Here is a 21,013-nt window from a genome sequence, read left to right as displayed (position 1 = left end):
ACACACACACACACACACACACACACACACACACACACACACACACACACACACACACACACACACACACACACACACACACACACACACACACACACACACACACACACACACACACACACACACACACACACACACACACACACACACACACACACACACACACACACACACACACACACACACACACACACACACACACACACACACAGATAGATAGTGAAGTGTGTGTTGTACCTGGGTTTGGTGGAGGCGGCGTTCCCTCCTGGCCCTGCCGTGACGTTAGAGGGTCGTATTCTTTCCCGTCGAAGTTGGCATCGAAAAACTTCTTAAACCACTGAAGGAACTCAAAGTTGTCCTGAAACTTTCCTTTAACCAGACGCTCCACTGGGATGATCTGAGGGGGAAACAGAGAGATAGAGAGGGATGAGTTTTCTTTAAGTTTGGCTATGAAATTTCACAAAATAGCGATAAATCTTTGTCCTAGTTTTTCAAATTCCGAGGCTAAATCTTTATATGTCTCGTTTTGTCAGACCAAAACCAGAAGCTAAATCTTAATTTAGCAAATTTCTGCATGAAAAGCAGTTGGTTGTAGTAATATATTTTCTGTCTATGAACTAACCTATTGGTTGATAAGTTGCTGCAGCTCTAATGGTCTATAAAATATGTTCTAAACAGCAGATAAGACAACCCCTGGATACAGATATAAAGAAAATGCTACTGCAATAAAAGCAGCTTGCGATCAAGGGTCACTACTATATGAAATTACAATAACAACAACATTACAATATCCATTTACAAAATCTGGAGATAACATGATACTTGGCCCAACACAGAAGGCTATACTTAAAGGGGACCTATCATGCAAAATGCACTTTTTGTTGTCTTTTATAAATAAATATGTGTCCCCGGTGTGTCGGGGAACTCACGCAGCGTCAGGAAATAAAACTCCTCCGTACCCAAATCTCTAAAAACGGGGCTACAACGGAGCTGATCCAGATTTGCGTCTGATATGACGTAATATCGGAAATGTGGACCCACGGCCCAATCAGAAAGCTGCTATCAGAAACAATGCCCGACTGTTTTGGACGTAATAGAGAACCGCAGTCCTAAAACCCGAAGTAAACTCCTTCCGGTTCCTTCGTCAAAACGCAATGCAATTTCTCCATAGGATTTTGGAAAATAGCTGGAAATAAGGTCTGTGGTTGAGACACATTGAAGAGACGGATCACGTTTTGTTCAGCCGGATAATCTCCACATGTCTACCCTACTTTTATCATTTTCTAATCTTAAATCTAGTCGCCAGAAGCAAAATGCTAACGTTATGCTATAAATGAACTACAGCTGGGTCGCTGCTTCAACGTCACGCCAACTTAAGATCCATATTCAAACTACAGATTTTAAATGGTACAAGTTGAAGCGTTTGTTTGAACAGTTTGCAGGAGGCAGGTACTTGCTTTCAAGCAGAACAGGGCAAACAAAATTAGGAGTGTTTACGTGTTCGGCGTAATGACGTACAACGGCCTCGACAACTTATGTAGTCCTATTCGGCCACTTGGTAACAACCATCGTTTTTCAGACACGTCAACTCTTCAGAAATCCCCAGTGGGGTCACTGCGGATGGATTTAATGTCGTAGAACAAAACGTGATCCGTCTCTTCAATGGGTTTCAACCACAGACCTTATTTCCAGATATTTTTCAAAATCCTATGGAGGAATCCCATTGGCTCTGAGGCGAGGGAACTGGCAGTGGTAAAAATGCTAATTTACTTCCGGGTTTTAGGACGCGTCACTGCAGTTCTCTATATGGTCGGTGTTTACATTAGCATCGCTAACACTCATTGCTAAGCTGTACTGGAGAGCATGTGTGTGAAGAAGCAGGAAATAAAAAGGAACTCACCTTGTGGTATAACCGGCAAGAGAGAAAGCCTTTGAGCTCCATACTGTTTCAGAAATAAAAGATACTGACTATGTATTCACAAGGTTTCCTGTCGAATTAGAGTCAGAAATACCTTTACCCTCTTATTTCTTCTAACTGTAACTCAATAATGATCCTTTCTTGTGTGTGTGTGTGTGTGTGTGTGTGTGTGTGTGTGTGTGTGTGTGTGTGTGTGTGTGTGTGTGTGTGTGTGTGTGTGTGTGTCTGTGTGTGTGTGTTCTCACCTTGTCCACATTCATTCTCTTGAATGAACCCTGTAAGACTTTGAAATTGTGGATGTATTCATGTTCCAGTTTAGCGTTAAACTTCACTTTCTTCATTAATATGCACCCAGGAAACAGCATGTCCATCAACTGACAGTAAGCAGCACCTTGAGGGGCAAACAAACATTATTTATTTGTGTATTCCACACATGGCAGTTATTTTAAAACTAAACATGTAAAACTTTACAAAACATGTACACTTATACTGGTTGTTTTTTTAATAGCGCATGGTGGAAAGGAGCAGGGAGAAGAACATCTCATTTTACAAAACAAAACAATTAGATAACCATTAAAAGGTAAAATAAAAGCAATATTCTTTCAGTCACTTACAAATACTGAAACATAAAACCCAAACACAATCATAAGTCAACTTCATACTTTCTAATTACACTTTCTTTATACATTTTCTTAAACATAAAAATGTTCTAACAGCCCTTTAAATTATTCTGCAAAGAATTCCACTTCTTTACGCCGACTACGGAGACACACATCTGCTTTAAAGTAGAACGTGCAAACTGATGCTTAAAATGTAATTTAAACCTTATAAAGAAGTGGTTGTGTGTGTGCTCACCTGAACAGAGATGCTCGATCTTCGTGAGAGTGAGCTGCAGAGAGTCGTTGACCCACGCTAACATGTCATGACGACTCAGGTTCTCTATAGTCATAGAGGTGGAGACGACATTCACCGCCATCCTCCTGAGGTGCACACACACACACACACACACACACACACACACACACACACACACACACACACACACACACACACACACACACACACACACACACACACACACACACACACACACACACACACACACACACACACACACACACACACACACACACACACAAAAAGACATAGCATTTTACAATACAAATTAAAAGACTAGAAATACACATTCCAAAATGTACTTCTCAATAGAAATAAAATAGCATTACAAAAAAATAGAAAATATACATGTTGAATGACACGTTTACAGTAACAAAATATAAAGCAGGATTTGATATATACATAAATATGTGAGGAATATGAAATATTAGATTGGATATAAATGTAAAATGTACAGTGTGATTTTAAGAAGCTATGGAGTAACTGTGTTCGTATATACACACATATATAGTTTGTTTTATTCAAAGCTTCTATTAATGGTGTTACCGAGTGAAAAGAGCTGTCTCTTACAGACAGAACGACTGCAACAAAAAAAAAGACTACCATAAATAAAGAGTTTCCAACTGTGCTGGATCATTATAGTCCAGCAGATAGGTGAATAAAACGTGCTTTTGATGATGAAAACATGACATTTGACACACTGTTAGAGTATGCCCTAAGGAAGATTTTTGGCTATAGGGCCATCGCATATTTGTCCAATGCCGCCAAATGGCTGCCATTGCTAGAATGTAGCTAACTACACGTATCTGGTATTCAGGGAACAAAATACACAGTAAAACCATTAACATATGTATTATGGTGAAGTAATACATGTTACTAGGGATGCTCCGATCGGGAATTTTGGGTGGGTGGGGGCCATGGGGATCTTCCATTTAAAGGGATGTTTAAAACTCGGGGCTCATTTTTATAATGCTTCAGTTTATAATCGTAACGTATCGAAAAGTTCAGATTAATTTTTCACTAAATGATGCGCTTCCACAAACAACAACCAAAATAATTATTAAATTCAAATGAAGTACATTATTCAAGTTTACATTAACTTTGGATAATTAATAACACAGGAGATATGAGCGGAAGCGCTCTCTCTCCCTCTCTCTCCCTCTCTATCTCTCTCCCCCTCTCTCCCTCTCTCCCCCTCTCTCTCCATCTCTCTCCCTCTCTCTCTCTCTCCCTCTCTCTCCCTCTCTCTCTCTCTCCCTCTCTCTCCCTCTCTCTCTCTCCTGACAGCCTGTCAGTATCTCATGCATTTCACTGATCCAGTAATGAGTGACCCGACCGACAGTGAAGAATAAATATATTTATAACTAGTTTAGCTAGTTCCAGAGGTAGATAAAATAGCTAAGTGTGTTAGGTCTAACCGTTGACAATTCAAATAATTCTGCTAAACCGGTGAAGCCATTTTGGCGATCTTGTTTTTCCGCGCACAGAGAAAAGTGTCATGTATTTTACGTCATGTGATCGGCTCTCCTGATCGGCCTTTATAGAGAGCAACGATCGATCGGCAGATAACGATCGGTGGCTGATCGATCGGAGCATCCCTACATGTTACGTAATATATATCTAATATTACAGGTTTTCAACTAAATGCAGACGTAGTCCTGAAAACCCAGTCCACTACAGTGGCAAAGGGCAGTGCACTGAATTACTGCCTTGACACATTTGCATTGTCCACTGCACCCCTTTTTGCATCCACAGTGGAGGAGTTCACGACAGGCCTGGGTCGCTTCTGGTATGACACTGGATGGCTCAATGTGTTTATGAGCTCCCTTCCCTCTCTTGCTGCGTGTTTCAGCCTTCAGACTTTCGGGGAAATATTCATCCACACGACATCAATTCTGCTGACATGCTCCAGCGGAGACAGGATGTATGGTGAGAACACTTTCTGCGCATAATCAAAAAACTTCTTAGCAGCACCAGGTCGTAGCATGTTCACAAGGGTAGCCCCATCAAGGATGAGGCCTTAACTGTGGGGTGGGATGCAGTCTCTTGTAAATAAATCAGGTCCTCCAAACAGCCCACCAAATCTGACTTGGTACCAGTTCTCAGCTTGCCCATTTGTGACAATGATGGTGGACATGCCCTGGTTTTCAAGTTTATTATATTTCACAGAATTAATCCCAAACTCATCCAGACTTCCATCACGTATCTCAGATACACTGTACAGCCTAGAGAACAGAGAACAGTCATTCTTCAGAGATGAGAGCTGTTGTTGGGACCTGGACTTCTCTCAGACTGGAGGCCGGATGAATAGAGGGAAAAAAGAGAGGCCGACTTCCTACTCTTCATAAATGCCTTGACCAAGATTGTGCTTTGTTTCTTTTCTCTGGGACACACCCACTATGCCGGATGGATACCAGTCCACTTGTGTGACATGATTGTGCCAGCTGAGGGAAGGAGGCTATTGGCCAAGATGTCACTACATGGCCCCGTCCATCCTCTCCTCGATGCAGTAAGTTGTCCTGTCCCCTTAGCAGAGAAACACCCCAAAGCATAATGTTTCCACCTCCATTTTGGTCATTGTCAAATTTCAGACGGACCTTTCATGTTCTTCTTGAGCAGGGGGGACCTTGCGGGCGCTGCAGGGTTTGATCCATTATGGTGTAGTGTGTTACCAATAGTTTTCTTGGTGACTGTGGTCCCAGCTGCCCAGAGATCATTAACAAGTTCCTCCCGTGTAGTTCTTGGCTGATACCTCACCTTTCTCATGATCATCAGTACCCCACGGGGAGAGATCTTGTGTGGATTCCCAGACCGAGGGTGATTGATTGTTGATTGATGTCCATTTTTTTCCTTCCATTTCCGAATAATCGCACCAACAGTTGTCTCCTTCTCACCAAGCTGCTTGCTGATGGTTTTGTAGCCGATCCCAGCCGTGTGCAGGTCTACAATCTTGTCCCTGAGGTCCTTAGACAGCTCTTTAGTATTGCCCATGGTGGAGAGGTTGGAATCTGATTGATTGATTATGTGGACAGGTGTTTTTTTATACAGGTAACAATGAGGGGTACTTTCCTAAAGGAAATGGATTTATGTAACCGGTCTGTGGGAGCCAGAATCCTTGTTTGTTGCAAGGGGATCAAATACTTATTTCCCAGTTAAATGCAAATAATTGTTTATCTTTTATATAATGTAATTTTCTGGATTTCCTTTTTGATATTCTTACTCTCACTGTTAAAATAAACCTACAATCAAAATGATAGACTGTTCATTTCTTTGTAAGTGGGTGAATTTACAAAATTGGCATCATACCAATCCTGTCTAAGTTTCTCAATCTGGTTCAGAGTATCAACGACTGCTGCATCTGCAAGGTCTCTAGTATCTAGTATCTAGTATCTAAGATATTCACTTCTTATTTCACAGAATCGATTGCCCATGTCTTTTATAGCACCAGTTAGTGCTTTAACATCTCGTGCAAATGCCATTTGTGCATGTTTGGTCTGCTCATGGTGCCGGGTGTCAGTTTTCTCTCTCTTCAAGTGGAGGCCTCAAACTCCCCAGCCAGACGTGCCATCTCGGGGCCAGACACCATCCATCGCCGCAGAGCTGCAGGGTTCTCTGTCAAGCCCACAGCACCACCATCACCTTTCACAGAGGCATTGTTCTGCTCGTGGGCCTGGTCAATGGCAATAGCAGAGAAGCTGCCTGTCGTCTTCTTTACAGCAAAGTTTCCTTTCAGAAACTGCCCATGGACATCAGGATGGTTATCTTTTAGAGTATAAGAGTAGGAAGTCGGCCTCTCTTATTGATCGCACATAGATCATCAACTCTATTTCCAGCTGCAGGATGATAGACCAGAAGTGGAACTGGGAACATGACACTGCTCTTGTCCACCCGCTACCCCTCCAGGCGGTCGCCAGGTACCTTGAGTGCTGCCATCTCAATGTGAAACCCAACAGACCCCACAATAAAATGATCTTCACTGTGAGTTGCTGGCCAGCTCCACTGGATTTGTTTTGCCACAGCGTATAGAGGAGGGGTCGGTAACAGGCGCAACGCGGTCCGGATCCGGACCCAGACGCTGACCTATACGGACCCGGACCTATTACATTAGTAGGGGATTTTTGGGTGAGTTGTGTAATTCGTGGTGAACCGCAGAGTTTTCGTTTTGGGGGGGGAGGGAGTCAGCCCAGATTTAAAAACTCCTGGCAGGACAAGCTCGAGCTCAATTCTTGCATTGAATTTAAAAAAAGTGAGTGAGGGACTGGAATATAAGAGGGAAAGAAAGAGAAACTTTAAAACTGTTCAATTGTTATGATGTGTAAAGACTGATATTGTTCTATAATCATCTGAAACTGTTATGTCATGATGTGAAACGGTTAACAAAGAAAAAGAGAAACTCAAGCTGTTGCTACACTTTATTTTATTTATCTAAAATTAAGCACTTTTAAGATGCACACATTTTCAAAAGCTATTTTATTTATTTTCTCTATTTTATTTTGAAATGCAGCCCGAGAGGAACATTACACATATCCACAGTATTTACTGTATATCTGTAGAGTTCAATGTTAATTGACAATAAATATTGTTGTTTATGAATTTTACTTTCTTTATTTGATTAGCAGTCAGCTGTTGATTACATGCAGACGTTGATAAAGCTACAGGCTACTTCAATATCACACTAATTCATAAAGCAACTTAGACATTTTGATGTTCCGGAACCTTGCATGGGGACATTTTCTCTAACTGGACCTCGTTGAATTTTAGTTGAATACCCCTGGTATAGAGGTTGATCCAGAGTGATCTGACCAGGATTCAGAATCTCCAATGCCTGCCTTGCCACATCCATGGAATGACGAATCATGGCCACAGATTTGGCCTGGTCGTAGAAGAGGGGAAGTAGAGAAGTGAGTGTGACACTGCTCTCTGGTATTGTATGACCGCACTAGCATCCAGGAGTCAGTCAATCAGGCACGCAAGCAGCTCTTCACCCAGAAAGGTAGAACAATTGAAGGACTCCCCCCAACACAAGCAGCATTGATTTAGCACACAAAGAGAGCTGCCTTCCAAGCTGGTCACTGCTGGGGACAGATGATGTTTGCAGCCCCCGAACTCCCACCCCCAGGTGGAAAAGGAAGGCCACAGGCGGATGGAAAGTTTACTGGACCACATTACCAGAATCGACCCAGGCCTGTCGTGAACTCCTCCGCTGTGGATGCAAAAACACACACACACACACACACACACACACACACACACACACACACACACACACACAGACACACACACACACACACACACACACACACACACACACACACACACACACACACACACACACACACACACACACACACACACACACACACACACACACACACACACACACACACACACACACACACACACACACACACACACACACACACACACACTCTCTCTCTCTCTCTCTCTCTCTCTTTCTTTACTCACCTACGCTGGGTGTGTGTTTGGTGTGAACTCTTTAAATGGGGTTGTGGTAGACCACCTCACAGAAAGACCTGCAGACAGAAACCAGTATCATGTTATACATCTGTGGTAACAAAAATGAAACTGCAATATAAAAGATAATAATACTTCTAATTAGTTTTACTGCCAACTCTTAAAATCTATCATTATTTAACAATGATGCATCACAAGATACATTTTTTGATTTTAAATTTTTCAAAAATGTTGGCTGTGTTAATGCACATGACATAGGGGAGTTGAGTCTGTCTGTTATTTACGTCTTTAAATAAAATACACTGTGTAGCCAAAATGCATACATCTAGATGAAAGGAAGGACGAATAAAGTCCCCATTTCAACCAATTGAAAACACACAATTCTTGACCTCTTACAGCAAAAAATAATACATTCGATTATTCCAGCCCCTCCATCTAGACCGCTGGCTTCTTAGTTGTATTTCTAAAAAAGTTTTTAAACCAGATTAAGCCATCTCCTCATGTTTGCCCATGAGGCAAAAACAAGCTATTGTCCTAGTTTCCTGCACAAGGAATGTAACTATATCACACTCAATGTTGTTGGTTATTATTGACTGTGATATTATAGTCTGTGAATAAAAAACGAATTATAAATAACCTGCAGGAAATTATTATCTAAGTTTGTGTTTTCTAATTAAAAAATGGTGGTTTTATGTCCAAAAATATGGTTAGATTTCTGAAAATGAAGGGATTTTTCTAGGTATGATCAGGACATAGTGCTTTTGAAGTCATTCTGTCCTGTACATCAAAGCGACTTGTTATTAAAGTGGAACACAACTTCCTGTCCGCCTGTGAGTCTACTGAATGGTCAGTACAGTTTAGTGTCCTGTTCAGGAGCTCCCATCAGGTTAACAAGGAGAAACAGCAGATAAACTAGCAGTCATTCACTAGGTCACTAATCTCTGCCTCAGTTTAATCCCTTTAGCCTGGGTTGAGCGTGTTGAAACCGGTCATGTTGCACAGAGGCGGCTGTGATCACCAGATATAATATCCAGCAGCCATTAAACAAACACAGCTACCATGTAACACACTGACTGCTCGGATAAGGAAACATCCAACAATAGCAAAGCATTTCCTGTGAACGGACTGCATGCAAATAACCCTGGTCCACTACGACCATTTTTTAGCAACATTTCCTTAGATTTGGAAATGATGATGTTTGGACCAGGACACCTCTGCAACATAAGTATAAATAAATGGTTCACACGTGAAAAATGTCATACTGTATATCAGATATCTAAAATCCACCAGTTTACAAAATGTATACAATGCCAAGAACTATAAACGAGTTGAGACACATTCAATTACATTTTTTAACGAGGTTGGCAGTAACATTAAACAGTGTGCTGTTTAACACAATGCCAAAACACATAAACAAGTTAAGTTTAGGATCATTAGTTGCTCCTATGAGCTGCAAATATATATATACATACAAAACTAAATCTTAAAGGTCCCATGTCATGCTTTTCCAGCCAACTCCCAGCCAGGCTGCAGGTGTGTGTGTGTGTGTTCGGGTTTCACTGTGTCTCGCTGTCTCGCAGACGGCCACTGTGCTCATAGGGAGGGGGGGGCAGGAGCTCCAACAAGCCGTTTAGGACAGAGAGTGAATACACATACTATACAGAGATGCCGTATGAGAAACCAATGTGATTTTGGAAAATTGCACAATATAAATGTATTTTAGTATACCTCAACGATGGAATTATGATCAGTAGAAATGGCCATGACATGGGACCTTTAAGTACAGTTTAAGGGTTAGGGTTAGGGGTTAGGGTTATAATATTGCAAATACTATCGACATTATTGCACATACATTTGAGAACATTGTAAGGATGTATTCCAAGATGACACATGGTAACAATTGTTTTTAAAAGTAGCAATATTAGGAACCATGCTCACTTGATCTGAGATACCTGAGGAAAACGTATTATAACTCCATAATAACTGATGAAAGTCATGCAGTATTTTGAGATGATTCTTATTTTGATTTATCTTACCAAATGTTTTATTTATTATTAAAATAGTGACATTTGACCACAAGAAACCAGCCTCAGCCGGACAGTTATTACACGTTGTGATATTTATTCTCATATTCAGCAGATATAATAACCGTTAGAGTAGGTTATAACAACAGACTTTATAGTTACAAGTGATAATCTTTTAATGTATCTGGCCAAATATGTTTATATTATCCAATAAACGACATCTAACCACAAGTAAACAGCCTCAGGTGGACAGTTGTATTGTAGGCTACTTAGTGATGTTTATTCTCAGCAGATGTAATAAGGTCTGGCAGTTAAAGTAGGTTACAGACTATGTAGTAATAACACATGTAAACTATCCTGTGTGTTTGTAAATAACTCCTCATCCCGGTACCTTAACGAGTGTATTGACAGCCGCTGTGTGACTGTCACGCTGCTAGCTGTTAGCTAACACTGCTAACCTGTTCTGCGACTGACTGTTTATTTTTGAATTTACACACTTTCAATTAAATGTAATTTCACCATAATGACAATAGAGAACTCAAAGTATTTCCAACTATAACTGACTTGTGTGTGTTTCCATCCGGACGTTACGCCCCTCTGAAGGCCCCTTTTCTGCCCCATAACACACGCACATTTTCAATGACGGAATAACTGTCAGCCAACAAGACGACACAAGTATGTATGTGACATGTAAATGAAACAAGCCTTTAAATAAACTAATGTTGAACGTAAGGAAGCAGATTTTAAGTAAAGTTGAGTTAATGTTACTCACTGAAGTGCGACAGCGTCTCTCGGCTCACAGCAGTCCTGTTGTGTCTAATGACGATGGGCTTTTCTGTTGCTATAACACCGCTGACTGCTGCGCACCCACCTAAGCCGCTTGAGCAGTGCGCATGTGCAGGGCAGTTGCAGCATTTTGCCGTTTTAAAGGGGGAAACTGGTGTCCCCGTGAGCGGCCATGATGGAGATATTGCATCCCATGTTCGGTGCCATTGTGGTGGGAGAAGTATCCAGATATTTTGCTTGGGTATAAATATACTAGCACCAGAATGTCCCGCATTCAAAATGTTACTTTAGTAAGTAGTAATTACTAAGTAAGTCAACAGTTTTGTATAAACAGTTGGGTTAATGTATCTATAATAGACATCATATTTATAAGCTTTTTGTAAGCAAAATTCTTAATCAGTCAAATAAATGTACTGTAGTAAAATGCAGAATATTAATCTCTTAGACTTAGTTGTATTGGAGTAGAAGTGTGATTAAAAGACAATACTAAAGTAGGCTTAAATGCCCAGTCCAATTTATACATATTTATCTATACTCAGTGATGCAAACACAGGTATGGTGAAAAAAGAGAGAACTATTCGAAGCAGGAAAAAAACAGCATAATATACCATCTGACAAAGGCCTGTGCTATAATGCTTCAATTAACTGGCTATTCTTTATAATATACTCAGATCAATAGGAGACAGAGATGTTAAGTTATAAATCAAGGGTTTTAATTATTATTTACAGCAGGGGTGGGAAACCTTTTTCCTTTCAATTTTTACAACATCTTCCGAGGGCCGTACAAATTATTGAACTCAACCTCTGCTTAAAAAAACTAAAATCACAGCCAATTCATTTGGCCTTTCTTTCATGCTGTGCAAAGAAAAAGCAACCTCTTAATCCAGATATCTTACCATGACTCGCGCATGCATGCATGTGCACGGTGTGGCATGACCACCAAAACAGAAAGATATGGACACAAGATGTGTGCAAATGTATTTAATATCCATGTGAACATGATTTAAGTGGGGGGGACCTAACCTCCTCTAGGGGGGTCCGGGGGCATGCTCCAACGGGAAGATTTTGTTTTAAATATTGAAGTTAAAAGCATCAATCTGGTGCACTTTGAGAGCAACATGAGGAGATCTATGGGTACATCTTTCAACACCCATTTGAAACAGAACTGTAAGCAGATTTTTCTTTTGGGATATTTTACAAATCACTCCCCTTTCAAACTCTATTCTTGTTATTTTTAACAACTTTTTTGTTACTGTCATATATTATTTTATACCTGTTTTTCATTTAGTCTCCAATGTCTCATTAGTAACTATAATGATCATATCAAGGTGTGCCTTCGCCTCACTGAGCTGAGGTTATTTGAGCCTCTCAGGAGAGAGCTCTCTTCCACCTGGATGTAGAAAAGCTCTTTAAATTCGTTAGCATAGCTAGCTAACCAGATGCTAATACCAACAGATCGCCACTGTGCTTACAACTAAAGACACAGCCACGCAAACACTGCGGCATGTGTAGTGCTCCTTATGGGTACTGCAATATTTGAAGAGCTGGAGCGGCGTTCCGGTGCTCTCCGTAAGCACTCTAGTCTAGTCTACACTCCTTTCAGACGAGACATAACCACGTGAAGACACGTTACGCTCGTGTTGTGTTCAAGGAACATGTAGTTGGCCAGGAAAAACAGGCACTCGCTTGTTTAATTATTTTTGCGATCTAGATTTCTTCTTCTTTTTTTAGAGAGAAGTTGTCCGTCAGTCGGACGGACGGACTAACGGACGGACCCCCCCCCCCCCCCCCCCCCCCCACCAAAACGAAAACTCTTCGGTTCTCCACGAATTACACAAGTCACCCAAAGCAGCGTTAAAAAAGCGGGAGGCACCGAAAAGCGACTAATTTGCATCACTTTCTAGCTTTCTTATTTTTTTATTATATATTTTTTGTATGCATATTATAGCATGTATGTATACATACATGTATGTCACTATGCAGTGTATCTAAGACACTATGTCCCCTTTTGTATGAAATATATATATTAATATATGTTGCAAAAAAAAAGATTGATCAGAAATCTTTTGATGCATTTAAAAAAAAAAAGTTGACACAAAGGAATCAAGATGTTATTTTTTTTCTCTTTATTCGTGTGGTAAGAAACAAGCAGCCACTTACAGATTCAACAGTTTCACTGTCCGACACGACAACAACCTACAAACATACACAGCCACCAACCAGTCACAGTGCCTTCAAAACAACAAATCCATCCAACAGTAAAATAATGTAGTTGTATACAGCAGTAGGTTATAGTAAAAAAAAAACAGCACCAGTTGTTGTGAGCCTGCGAGAGATTTACTGCTCCGTCTCCGCGTGGTGCTCTTCATGCATGGGTGTGGGTGTCGCACGAGTGATTCACATTGGCACATGTATTCATTCAACTAAAAAACAAAACAAACAAACATCCTAAGTATATAGCTCACAGACAAGAGGTGATCATGTATAAATATAATACTGGTAGGCAGGAATGAGAAGAGGATGTTTCTTCAGGCTGTGCAGCTCAATCTTCCTGCTCTGTGGACAAGAAATCCCTTTTTATTAACAGGAAGTTTACTCTCTAAATCCTCTACTGAAACTCAACTCAACAACATAACATCCCTTCTTGTTGTTGTTTTTTTCATTCCTGTTCATGTTCCTTTTCATTGACTATATTCTTCCTTATGTCTACTGGCAATAACACAGACCTTTACACTTGGACATTTTGATGGATGAGGCCCCTGGTGTTTTTAGCAGCTCCTACTTTCCCTCAGACAGTAATCTCTCTGGTGAATCTCTCTCGTTTATTTAAACCATTTCAAGCCCTAATGTTATGTTCTGTACTATCAGCAGAAAAATAACAGAACGCTGTCCTTCTTGTTTACCCGTTTAAATCACTTACTCTTTATCCTTCCTTCTCCCCAGTCTTTCCAAAGTCTATACATACAGAAAAGACTACAATACTTCTGTAACTCAGTCTATAAAGTCCTGCTACCGTAGGTTGCAGGTGAGGCAGGATGTTTCTGGGATACGTGAATGTTGCCTCAGTCAGAGGTAATGGAAATAAACGGATGGATATTATTAGATAGTGTAGCTGTAAAATCACACAGTGTTTTTGAAGCAGTTGGATTTCATCACCACACAGCACAGATCACCCGTTGGAAATAAAAACAGTGTTAGAGGAACCCGCGGTGCAGCAGGAAGCCGAGCACAGTGGGTGTTCAATCACAAACAGAATCCATACACGTCTCCATGTGAGTCGAAAGCTATGGTGCCTACAGTGTATGTGGGTGATAGATATTTCACGGAATCCAGTTAATATTTTTAAATAATTCAGTCGACATCAATTCCAACCTTCAAAAACTGTACTGGTTTTGATCTCTCACAGTTTGTTTAGTTTGCGTTTCTCCGCGGGATACGAGCAGGGTGATAATGAGCTCCCTTTAACGTTAGTATGATCAGCTTGAATTTGGCAATACATTTTAAATTAATATATAGCCCTTCACTCTCGTGTAAATAATCAGGTCAGTCACTCCAATTAAGACACAAATTAGATTTGTAAAAGTCACTTTGGCGCACCGTCAGTTAGTTCTTCACCAATCACAGACGTGTGCTTTATTTGTTTGCCTCTCTTAACTTTGATCCTGTGATTGAAAATCAGTGCAGTTTTCCTGGTTGCGCAGAATAATACAAAACAAGGAGACTCGGACGGGTGAAGCTCCGGCTGCAGTGATTACCAGATACCACTGGAGCGCCCGCCGGGGGGAGCCAGGATCCGAGCCGAGGACCTCTTCGGGACGTGGTCGTCAACCTGAGACCCTGAGAGAAAACATGACAACACACAAATCAACAAAAACTAGGTTCGTAAAAATGTTTCCCTTTCAGATTGTCACATTTCAAGGGGAAGTTTTGAAATATCTTGTTTTTAGAGTCCATATTCTAGAGGTTAAAGAAATTGAAACAAAATTACTTCAATCAATCAATTTATTATCAATATGTTTGGCGTTCAATTTGGTCCATTGACTTAAAGGGGACCTATCATGCAAAATGCACGTTTTGATGTCTTTTATACATAAATATGTGTCGGGTTAGGGGTTACCTAACCCTAACCCTAAACGGGGCTACAACGGAGCTGATCCAGATTTGCGTCCGATATGACGTAATATCTGAAATGTGGACCCACGGCCCAATCAGAAACGTTGCTATCAGAAACAATGCCCGACTGTTTTGGAGGTAATATGGTCGGTGTTTACATTAGCATCGCTAACACTCAGAGCTAGCCTGTACTGGAGAGCATGTGTGTGAAGAAGCAGGAAGTAGAAAGGAACTCACCTTGTGGTATAACCGGCAAGAGAGAAAGCCTTTGAGCTCCAGACTGTTTCATAAATAATCCTTGATAATCCATGATATGGCGTTTCATCACGGCAGTATTTAGTTTAGACAGTAGCTGCCGGGTCCCGCATGAGCTCAGCCCCCTCCTTTTTTATTTTGTATCAATTTTTTTTTTTTTTTAAAGCTTTATACCCAAATCAGCACTTTTGAAACAGGAAGTGGAATAGAGGGATATGAGGCATGGCTAGAATGGGTGATCTGCTTGGTATTTTGAGCAAAACACTTTATAGACATGTTTTGTATATATGTGTTGTTTATATATCTGAGACCTATGCTATTGCCTAAAAGAGCATTGAACTTTTCTTTAAAAAAAATAAAAAAGTTCCTGAGTGCAATATCACAGTCTTTGATGTGTGTTGTATCGCACAAGTGGTCTTCCTGTTGACAGTTACTGAAAAATATAGCCCCCTCAAATGTTATTATGTTTCTTCCAGCTACCTGAGAGGCTGAAGGAGGACTCGTGGAGGTCTCGGACCCCCTGGTGGGCGCGGGGGACGCCTTTGGGGTCTCCATCCATGGGGCCCAGACCGAGCTCCTTCTTCATGGTGTTTGCCAACTTGGCTACATCACCACAGTAAGGGTCCCTTTCCACCCCTTTAATCGCCTGAGTCTGAAACAGGGGGGGGGGGGGGGGGGCGGGTAATGTTAACAGGTAATACAGCAGGTTTGTGATTTTATACCCTTTTTTCTGCTAGTCATCAAATAAATTGGTACATTTTAACTGTTCTCTTCATGAAGAAATGTGAACACAATTTTTTCATATGGTGAGGTGTTCCTGGAGGCCATTTAGTATACAAAAAATAATATAATAGTAATAGCAATAACAGAAGCTCTGTTAATAGCTTTCATCATGAGTTCCAAATGAATATAAACATGTTTAAACGACCTGGCATTTAACGTTTTGTTCTGTCCTTATGCTCCCACATCTTTAGTTCCGGGATTTATAGCCACTTGATATAAATGAATATTGAAAGCATTGCACAGTAAGTCCCATGGGTTAGCAGTATAATCTATTAGTGTAAATTAAACAGAACAGCATCCTTGCAGAGGCAGGCTGTAATAGGGGTTGGCAGACGGCAGAAAAACCCGTGTCAGCGAACAGAGGAGCATTAAATCCTTCTTATCGACTGTCAACCCAGTGCAGATAGACACAGTAGGACGGGTGTGTCTGCAGCAAAGCAAAGTCATCAGATTCATTTAAAGTAAACACACCTTTTCCCTCTGCACCATCTTTTTGTAGAGGTAGTCAGGGAAGGTGCGCTGAGGGTAGAACTTTCCGGATCCCTCGGCACACATGAACACACCGTTCTCACACACCAGGCGTCCTCGGCTGATGGTGACCAGGGGGACGCCGTGGCAGCGCAGACCCTCGTACGCGTTGAAGTCTCCGCCCTGCACCTGAGTGCTCACAGAGATCGTCCTGCACACACACAGTAGACATTAAACATCACCTATTATGCAAAATCCACTTCTTCATGTCTCTTCTACATCAACATGTGTCCCCTCTTCTTCACGTCTCTTCTACATCAACATGTGTCCCCTCTTCTTCATGTCTCTTCTACATCAACATGTGTCCCCTCTTCTTCATGTCTCTTCTACATCAACATGTGTCCCCTCTTCTTCATGTCTCTTCTACATCAACATGTGTCCCCTCTTCTCCATGTCTCTTCTACATCAACATGTGTCCTCTCTTCTTCATGTCTCTTCTACATCAATGTGTGTCCCCTCTTCTTCATGTCTCTTCTACATCAACATGTGTCCCCTCTTCTCCATGTCTCTTCTACATCAACATGTGTCCCCTCTCCTTCATGTCTCTTCTACATCAACATGTGTCCCCTCTCCTTCATGTCTCTTCTACATCAACATGTGTCCCCTCTTCTTCATGTCTCTTCTACATCACCATGTGTCCCCTCTGTGGAAAGAGACTCTGAAAGTCTCAGGAACAAAGATTCTCTCTCTCTTTTTGTCCTGATCCATTTAACTAAAAACCTGTCTGAAAATGAGCTGATCAGATTTTGGCCACTTTATGATGTCATAACGATGTTTTGTCTTGTGTAACCATTAGCCAATCAGCAACCAAGGTAACCCCCCCCCCCCCACCCTTATCACCTGAATCTCCTGCTAGAGCACCATTGAGTTCTTTGTAACCAAATGTCTCTCAGAGGGGCGTGGGGAGGGGCTCCTTATTTTCATCTAAAGTAACAGACAGAGAATCAGCACTTTGGAAACAGGGCTGAAACAGAGGGGATTATGGGTAATGCTCCAATGATCTGTTTTGGAGTGTTTGGAGCCAAACACTTCAGAGACATTTTTGGATGTATCTGAGACCTATGATATATTGATGAAAAACTGTATAATAGGGGACCTTTAATACCAATACATGTTTAACTCAATAAAGCATTAGCAGCCAGTATTTGGTGTCTTCCTGTTTGAATCTAACTGTGTACCTCGCTGCATCTGGGTCCCAGACCACCAGATCAGCGTCAGCTCCGGGGATGATACGACCCTTGCGTGGGTACAGGTTGTAGATCTTTGCAGCGTTAGAGCTCGTCACTGCCACAAAACGATTCTCATCCATCTTCCCTGTAACCTGCAGGTCATAATGCATTTAAAACATGTAAGAAAAAATGCAACCAGGACATTTAGTTAATAATCTGTGAATTGTTGTTCCTGTCAGAGGATTCTACGGCATATTATTTAGGGCCCAGTTAAGGCGATGCTGATGTGGGGACTTTGATACTTAAGGTAATTATGAGAGTAATGAATTGAATGTAATCAAAATAGACGTTATTATACAGTTTTTCTTTGACTGAGAAAAACCCAGAAATGTATTCTAACTAAAAAGGAAGTTGACAAAACATGACACAAACTAAAAAAGGAAATTTGACACAGACAAAAACCGAACACAAGTTTTTGTGTGTGTGTGATGTGATTGTGTGTATCGTACGTACCACTCCCCTCTCCCACATGACACTCATCCTGTCCTGGACTCCAGCCAACCCATGAGGGATCTTTGTGAAGTCCTCCTTACCCAGAGCTCTCTGCTTGGTGCTGAATGGACGGTGCTCCGATGCCACCACACTCAGAGAGTCACTGGAAACAGGTTACGCATTTTAACAATCTGAATTGTCTCTAATCATTAACCAGTACGACAAAAAAAATGTTGTTGGGAAGCACATACTTGGCCAGCAGGCCCATGAGGTAGCTGGGTGTGTTGGGGTCGATGCGGAGAGGAGGGACAGTGACGTGGGCGGCAGCATGAATCCAGTCCTGGTGGTAGTAGTTCATCCCGTTCAGAACAGCATGAGCTACTGTGGTCTCTGCGTGGACCACTTTACCTGCAGACAGAAAACCAAAGAGGTTAGTTAAAAGAATCTTTTTCATCCTCTTCTTTATATCAACACCACTGTCTCTCACCTTGCATCTTGGCAGCAGCAATCATGTCTCCGGCAGACACACTGGACACATTCACCAGGTAGATCGGGCAGTGAGCCTGCAAGAACAAGAGCATTCATTCATTTATCAAAGACAGACAGACACATACTCACAGACAAGAACATATTTGTTTCATCTGTTTACCCTGTTGGCGATGGTGATAGCCCTGTGAGTAGCCTCAGACTCAAGCTGTAGAAAATAAGACAGAGGAGTTCAAACAAGTACTCCATATCAATGATGAGCAGAAAACCAACTTCTTTTTATTCACATAAATGTAAAAGCACACAATCTAAATAAATAAAAACTGGGTTGATAGGAAATGACCTCAGATGTGAATTTACCTCCTCTGGTCGACTGATCTCAATCCCCTCCGGTCCATTGATGCCCAGCTCCAGAGCCTCTTTGGCACCCTAATAACACGCATATAACACAACTTGAATCAAAACACAATCATTGTTGTTGACTTTTCATAAAAACATTCACTATTATATATAAATAACTACCGTCTTGATTTGTATTTTTATCATAGCACCAGATGCAATAGAGAGGCGAAGTCCTTTCCGGGGGACCTCCATGGGACCTTATTTCTGAAAAAGTATGTACTGAAGTCAATGGAGAGAGAAAGATTATCTTTGGATCCCGTTTGAATTGTGCCACGAATTACACATATGATGTTTGTCAATTTAAAAGATCATTTTGCAAGTCAACAAAAATAAAATGTGTCATAAAACTGGGAAGTAACACTTTTTTTTGTGTGAAACCGCTCAATGAACTACATCTCCCATCTCGCACCACACACCAAGACGGCCGTCACGTTGGCACATTTCACTTCTTTCTTTCAGAATGAGGTCAAAAGTATTAAAAGAGGTGAAAATCCCTCCAAGTCTGGGCGTGTTGAGAGCTGTACATACACACAAGGGGAGTTAGTCAGTTCCTAAGAGCCAGCATGCGGGACCGGGATTCTGGGATTTGTAGTCTTTCTAGTTAGGTATTTTTCATAGTCTTATATTTCAACAGTTTTACGACAAATTATGACTTCTTTTACATGGAAATTATTTGTTAATATTGACAAACATCATATGTGTAATTCGTGGCACAATTCAAACGGGATCGAAAGATAATCTTTCTCTCTCCATTGACTTCAATACATCATTTTTCCGAAATAAGGTCCCATGGGTTGGAAGTAGTTGCGCGGGACTCCGCCTCTCAATAGAGGGACTTATTGCAGAAGTCTGTCTGTGTTCTAAACTGCACAAGGCTACAGGACTTTCTTGTTGTCATAACATTGTATGAACCTCCACGGCTTATTTTGAAGACTTGCAGGTGTTATAAACCGTAAGCATTATGTGTTTTTTACTCACACTTAAGATCTTCTACTCCAAAGACATAATGTGCATGTTTTGTCTGTGCTGATCTGTGTGTTCATTTTTCAAAATCCATCATGTGGATTGGTGGCATAATTGATCTGTGCAGTTCTAATTGTCACTGTGCTGACCATCTCTCATTAGAAGGAGAACACGAAGGGATATGTGTGTGATTGGTTGACGTTCACCTCTGCCACCAGCTCTCCGTTCTCGGCGTGGACGCGAGCGATGGCCCCGATGTCCTTACAGGTCTGAAGCGACTGGTACAGCTCCGAGTCCCTCAGCATCATCGAGTCTTTGTAGGCCATGTACATCTGGAAGGAGTTCACTCCATGCTCCCTCACCAAGGTCTCCATCTCATTGTGCACCTGAGCACAGGGCAAAGGTCAGAGGTCAAGAACAAAGTCTGTAGCAGGGGAGAGCATATGTCAGTCTGAATGAGGGCATAGAGCTGTGTGTGTGTGTGTGTGTGTGCGTGTGTGTGTGTGTGTGTGTGTGTCTGTATCTGTGTGTGTTATATGGGGCATGAAATGAGCTTGGAGAGGAGCCAGAGACAGATCACATTGCTGCATGTCAGGAATCCAACACAGACATTCACTGCGAGAAAAAATCTATTTAATTCACTCAAAATGCAATAAAAGTAAACTATAGTGTTTAGCGATAAATACTAATAAAACATCGATACTGCATTAAAAGAGCGTCAT

The 21,013-nt window shown here is 41.4% G+C and overlaps 2 protein-coding genes across 8 annotated transcripts in view; both read right to left on the bottom strand.

Moving 5' to 3' along the window:
• LOC307016396 (microtubule-associated protein RP/EB family member 3-like) overlaps positions 1 to 11,177 on the bottom strand; it is a 77,510-nt gene extending 66,333 nt beyond the window's left edge. For 5 of the 6 annotated variants that reach the window (XR_013801792.1, XR_013801793.1, XM_079645505.1 and 2 more), the window contains exons 1-5: positions 11,087 to 11,177; positions 8,282 to 8,349; positions 2,774 to 2,898; positions 2,164 to 2,309; positions 238 to 397 (exon numbers count right to left, since the gene is read on the bottom strand). Coding sequence is in view for 4 of the 6 variants with exons in the window: in XM_079645505.1 (XP_079501631.1) it covers positions 238 to 397; positions 2,164 to 2,309; positions 2,774 to 2,894 (427 nt within the window). In the remaining 2 variants the exon portion in view is untranslated. The remainder of the gene's footprint in view (positions 1 to 237; positions 398 to 2,163; positions 2,310 to 2,773; positions 2,899 to 8,281; positions 8,350 to 11,086) is intronic. The other variant, XM_079645504.1, reaches the window with a different exon arrangement.
• A 2,030-nt stretch (positions 11,178 to 13,207) lies between these two features.
• Positions 13,208 to 21,013, bottom strand: part of LOC307016394 (dihydropyrimidinase-related protein 5-like) — a 23,876-nt gene continuing 16,070 nt past the window's right edge. For both annotated transcript variants that reach the window (XM_079645500.1, XM_079645501.1), the window contains exons 5-14: positions 20,498 to 20,677; positions 19,287 to 19,355; positions 19,090 to 19,134; positions 18,928 to 19,003; positions 18,692 to 18,848; positions 18,462 to 18,603; positions 17,958 to 18,100; positions 16,723 to 16,930; positions 15,949 to 16,120; positions 13,208 to 14,937 (exon numbers count right to left, since the gene is read on the bottom strand). In XM_079645500.1, coding sequence (XP_079501626.1) covers positions 14,852 to 14,937; positions 15,949 to 16,120; positions 16,723 to 16,930; positions 17,958 to 18,100; positions 18,462 to 18,603; positions 18,692 to 18,848; positions 18,928 to 19,003; positions 19,090 to 19,134; positions 19,287 to 19,355; positions 20,498 to 20,677 — 1,278 coding nt within the window. In that variant the 3' untranslated portion in view covers positions 13,208 to 14,851. The remainder of the gene's footprint in view (positions 14,938 to 15,948; positions 16,121 to 16,722; positions 16,931 to 17,957; positions 18,101 to 18,461; positions 18,604 to 18,691; positions 18,849 to 18,927; positions 19,004 to 19,089; positions 19,135 to 19,286; positions 19,356 to 20,497; positions 20,678 to 21,013) is intronic.

Source organism: Notothenia rossii, assembly GCF_949606895.1.
Source record: "Notothenia rossii genome assembly, chromosome: 8".
Lineage (NCBI taxonomy): Eukaryota > Metazoa > Chordata > Actinopteri > Perciformes > Nototheniidae > Notothenia > Notothenia rossii.
Note: the sequence above shows the minus strand (reverse complement) of the source record. Positions and strands in the feature narration are given on the sequence as shown.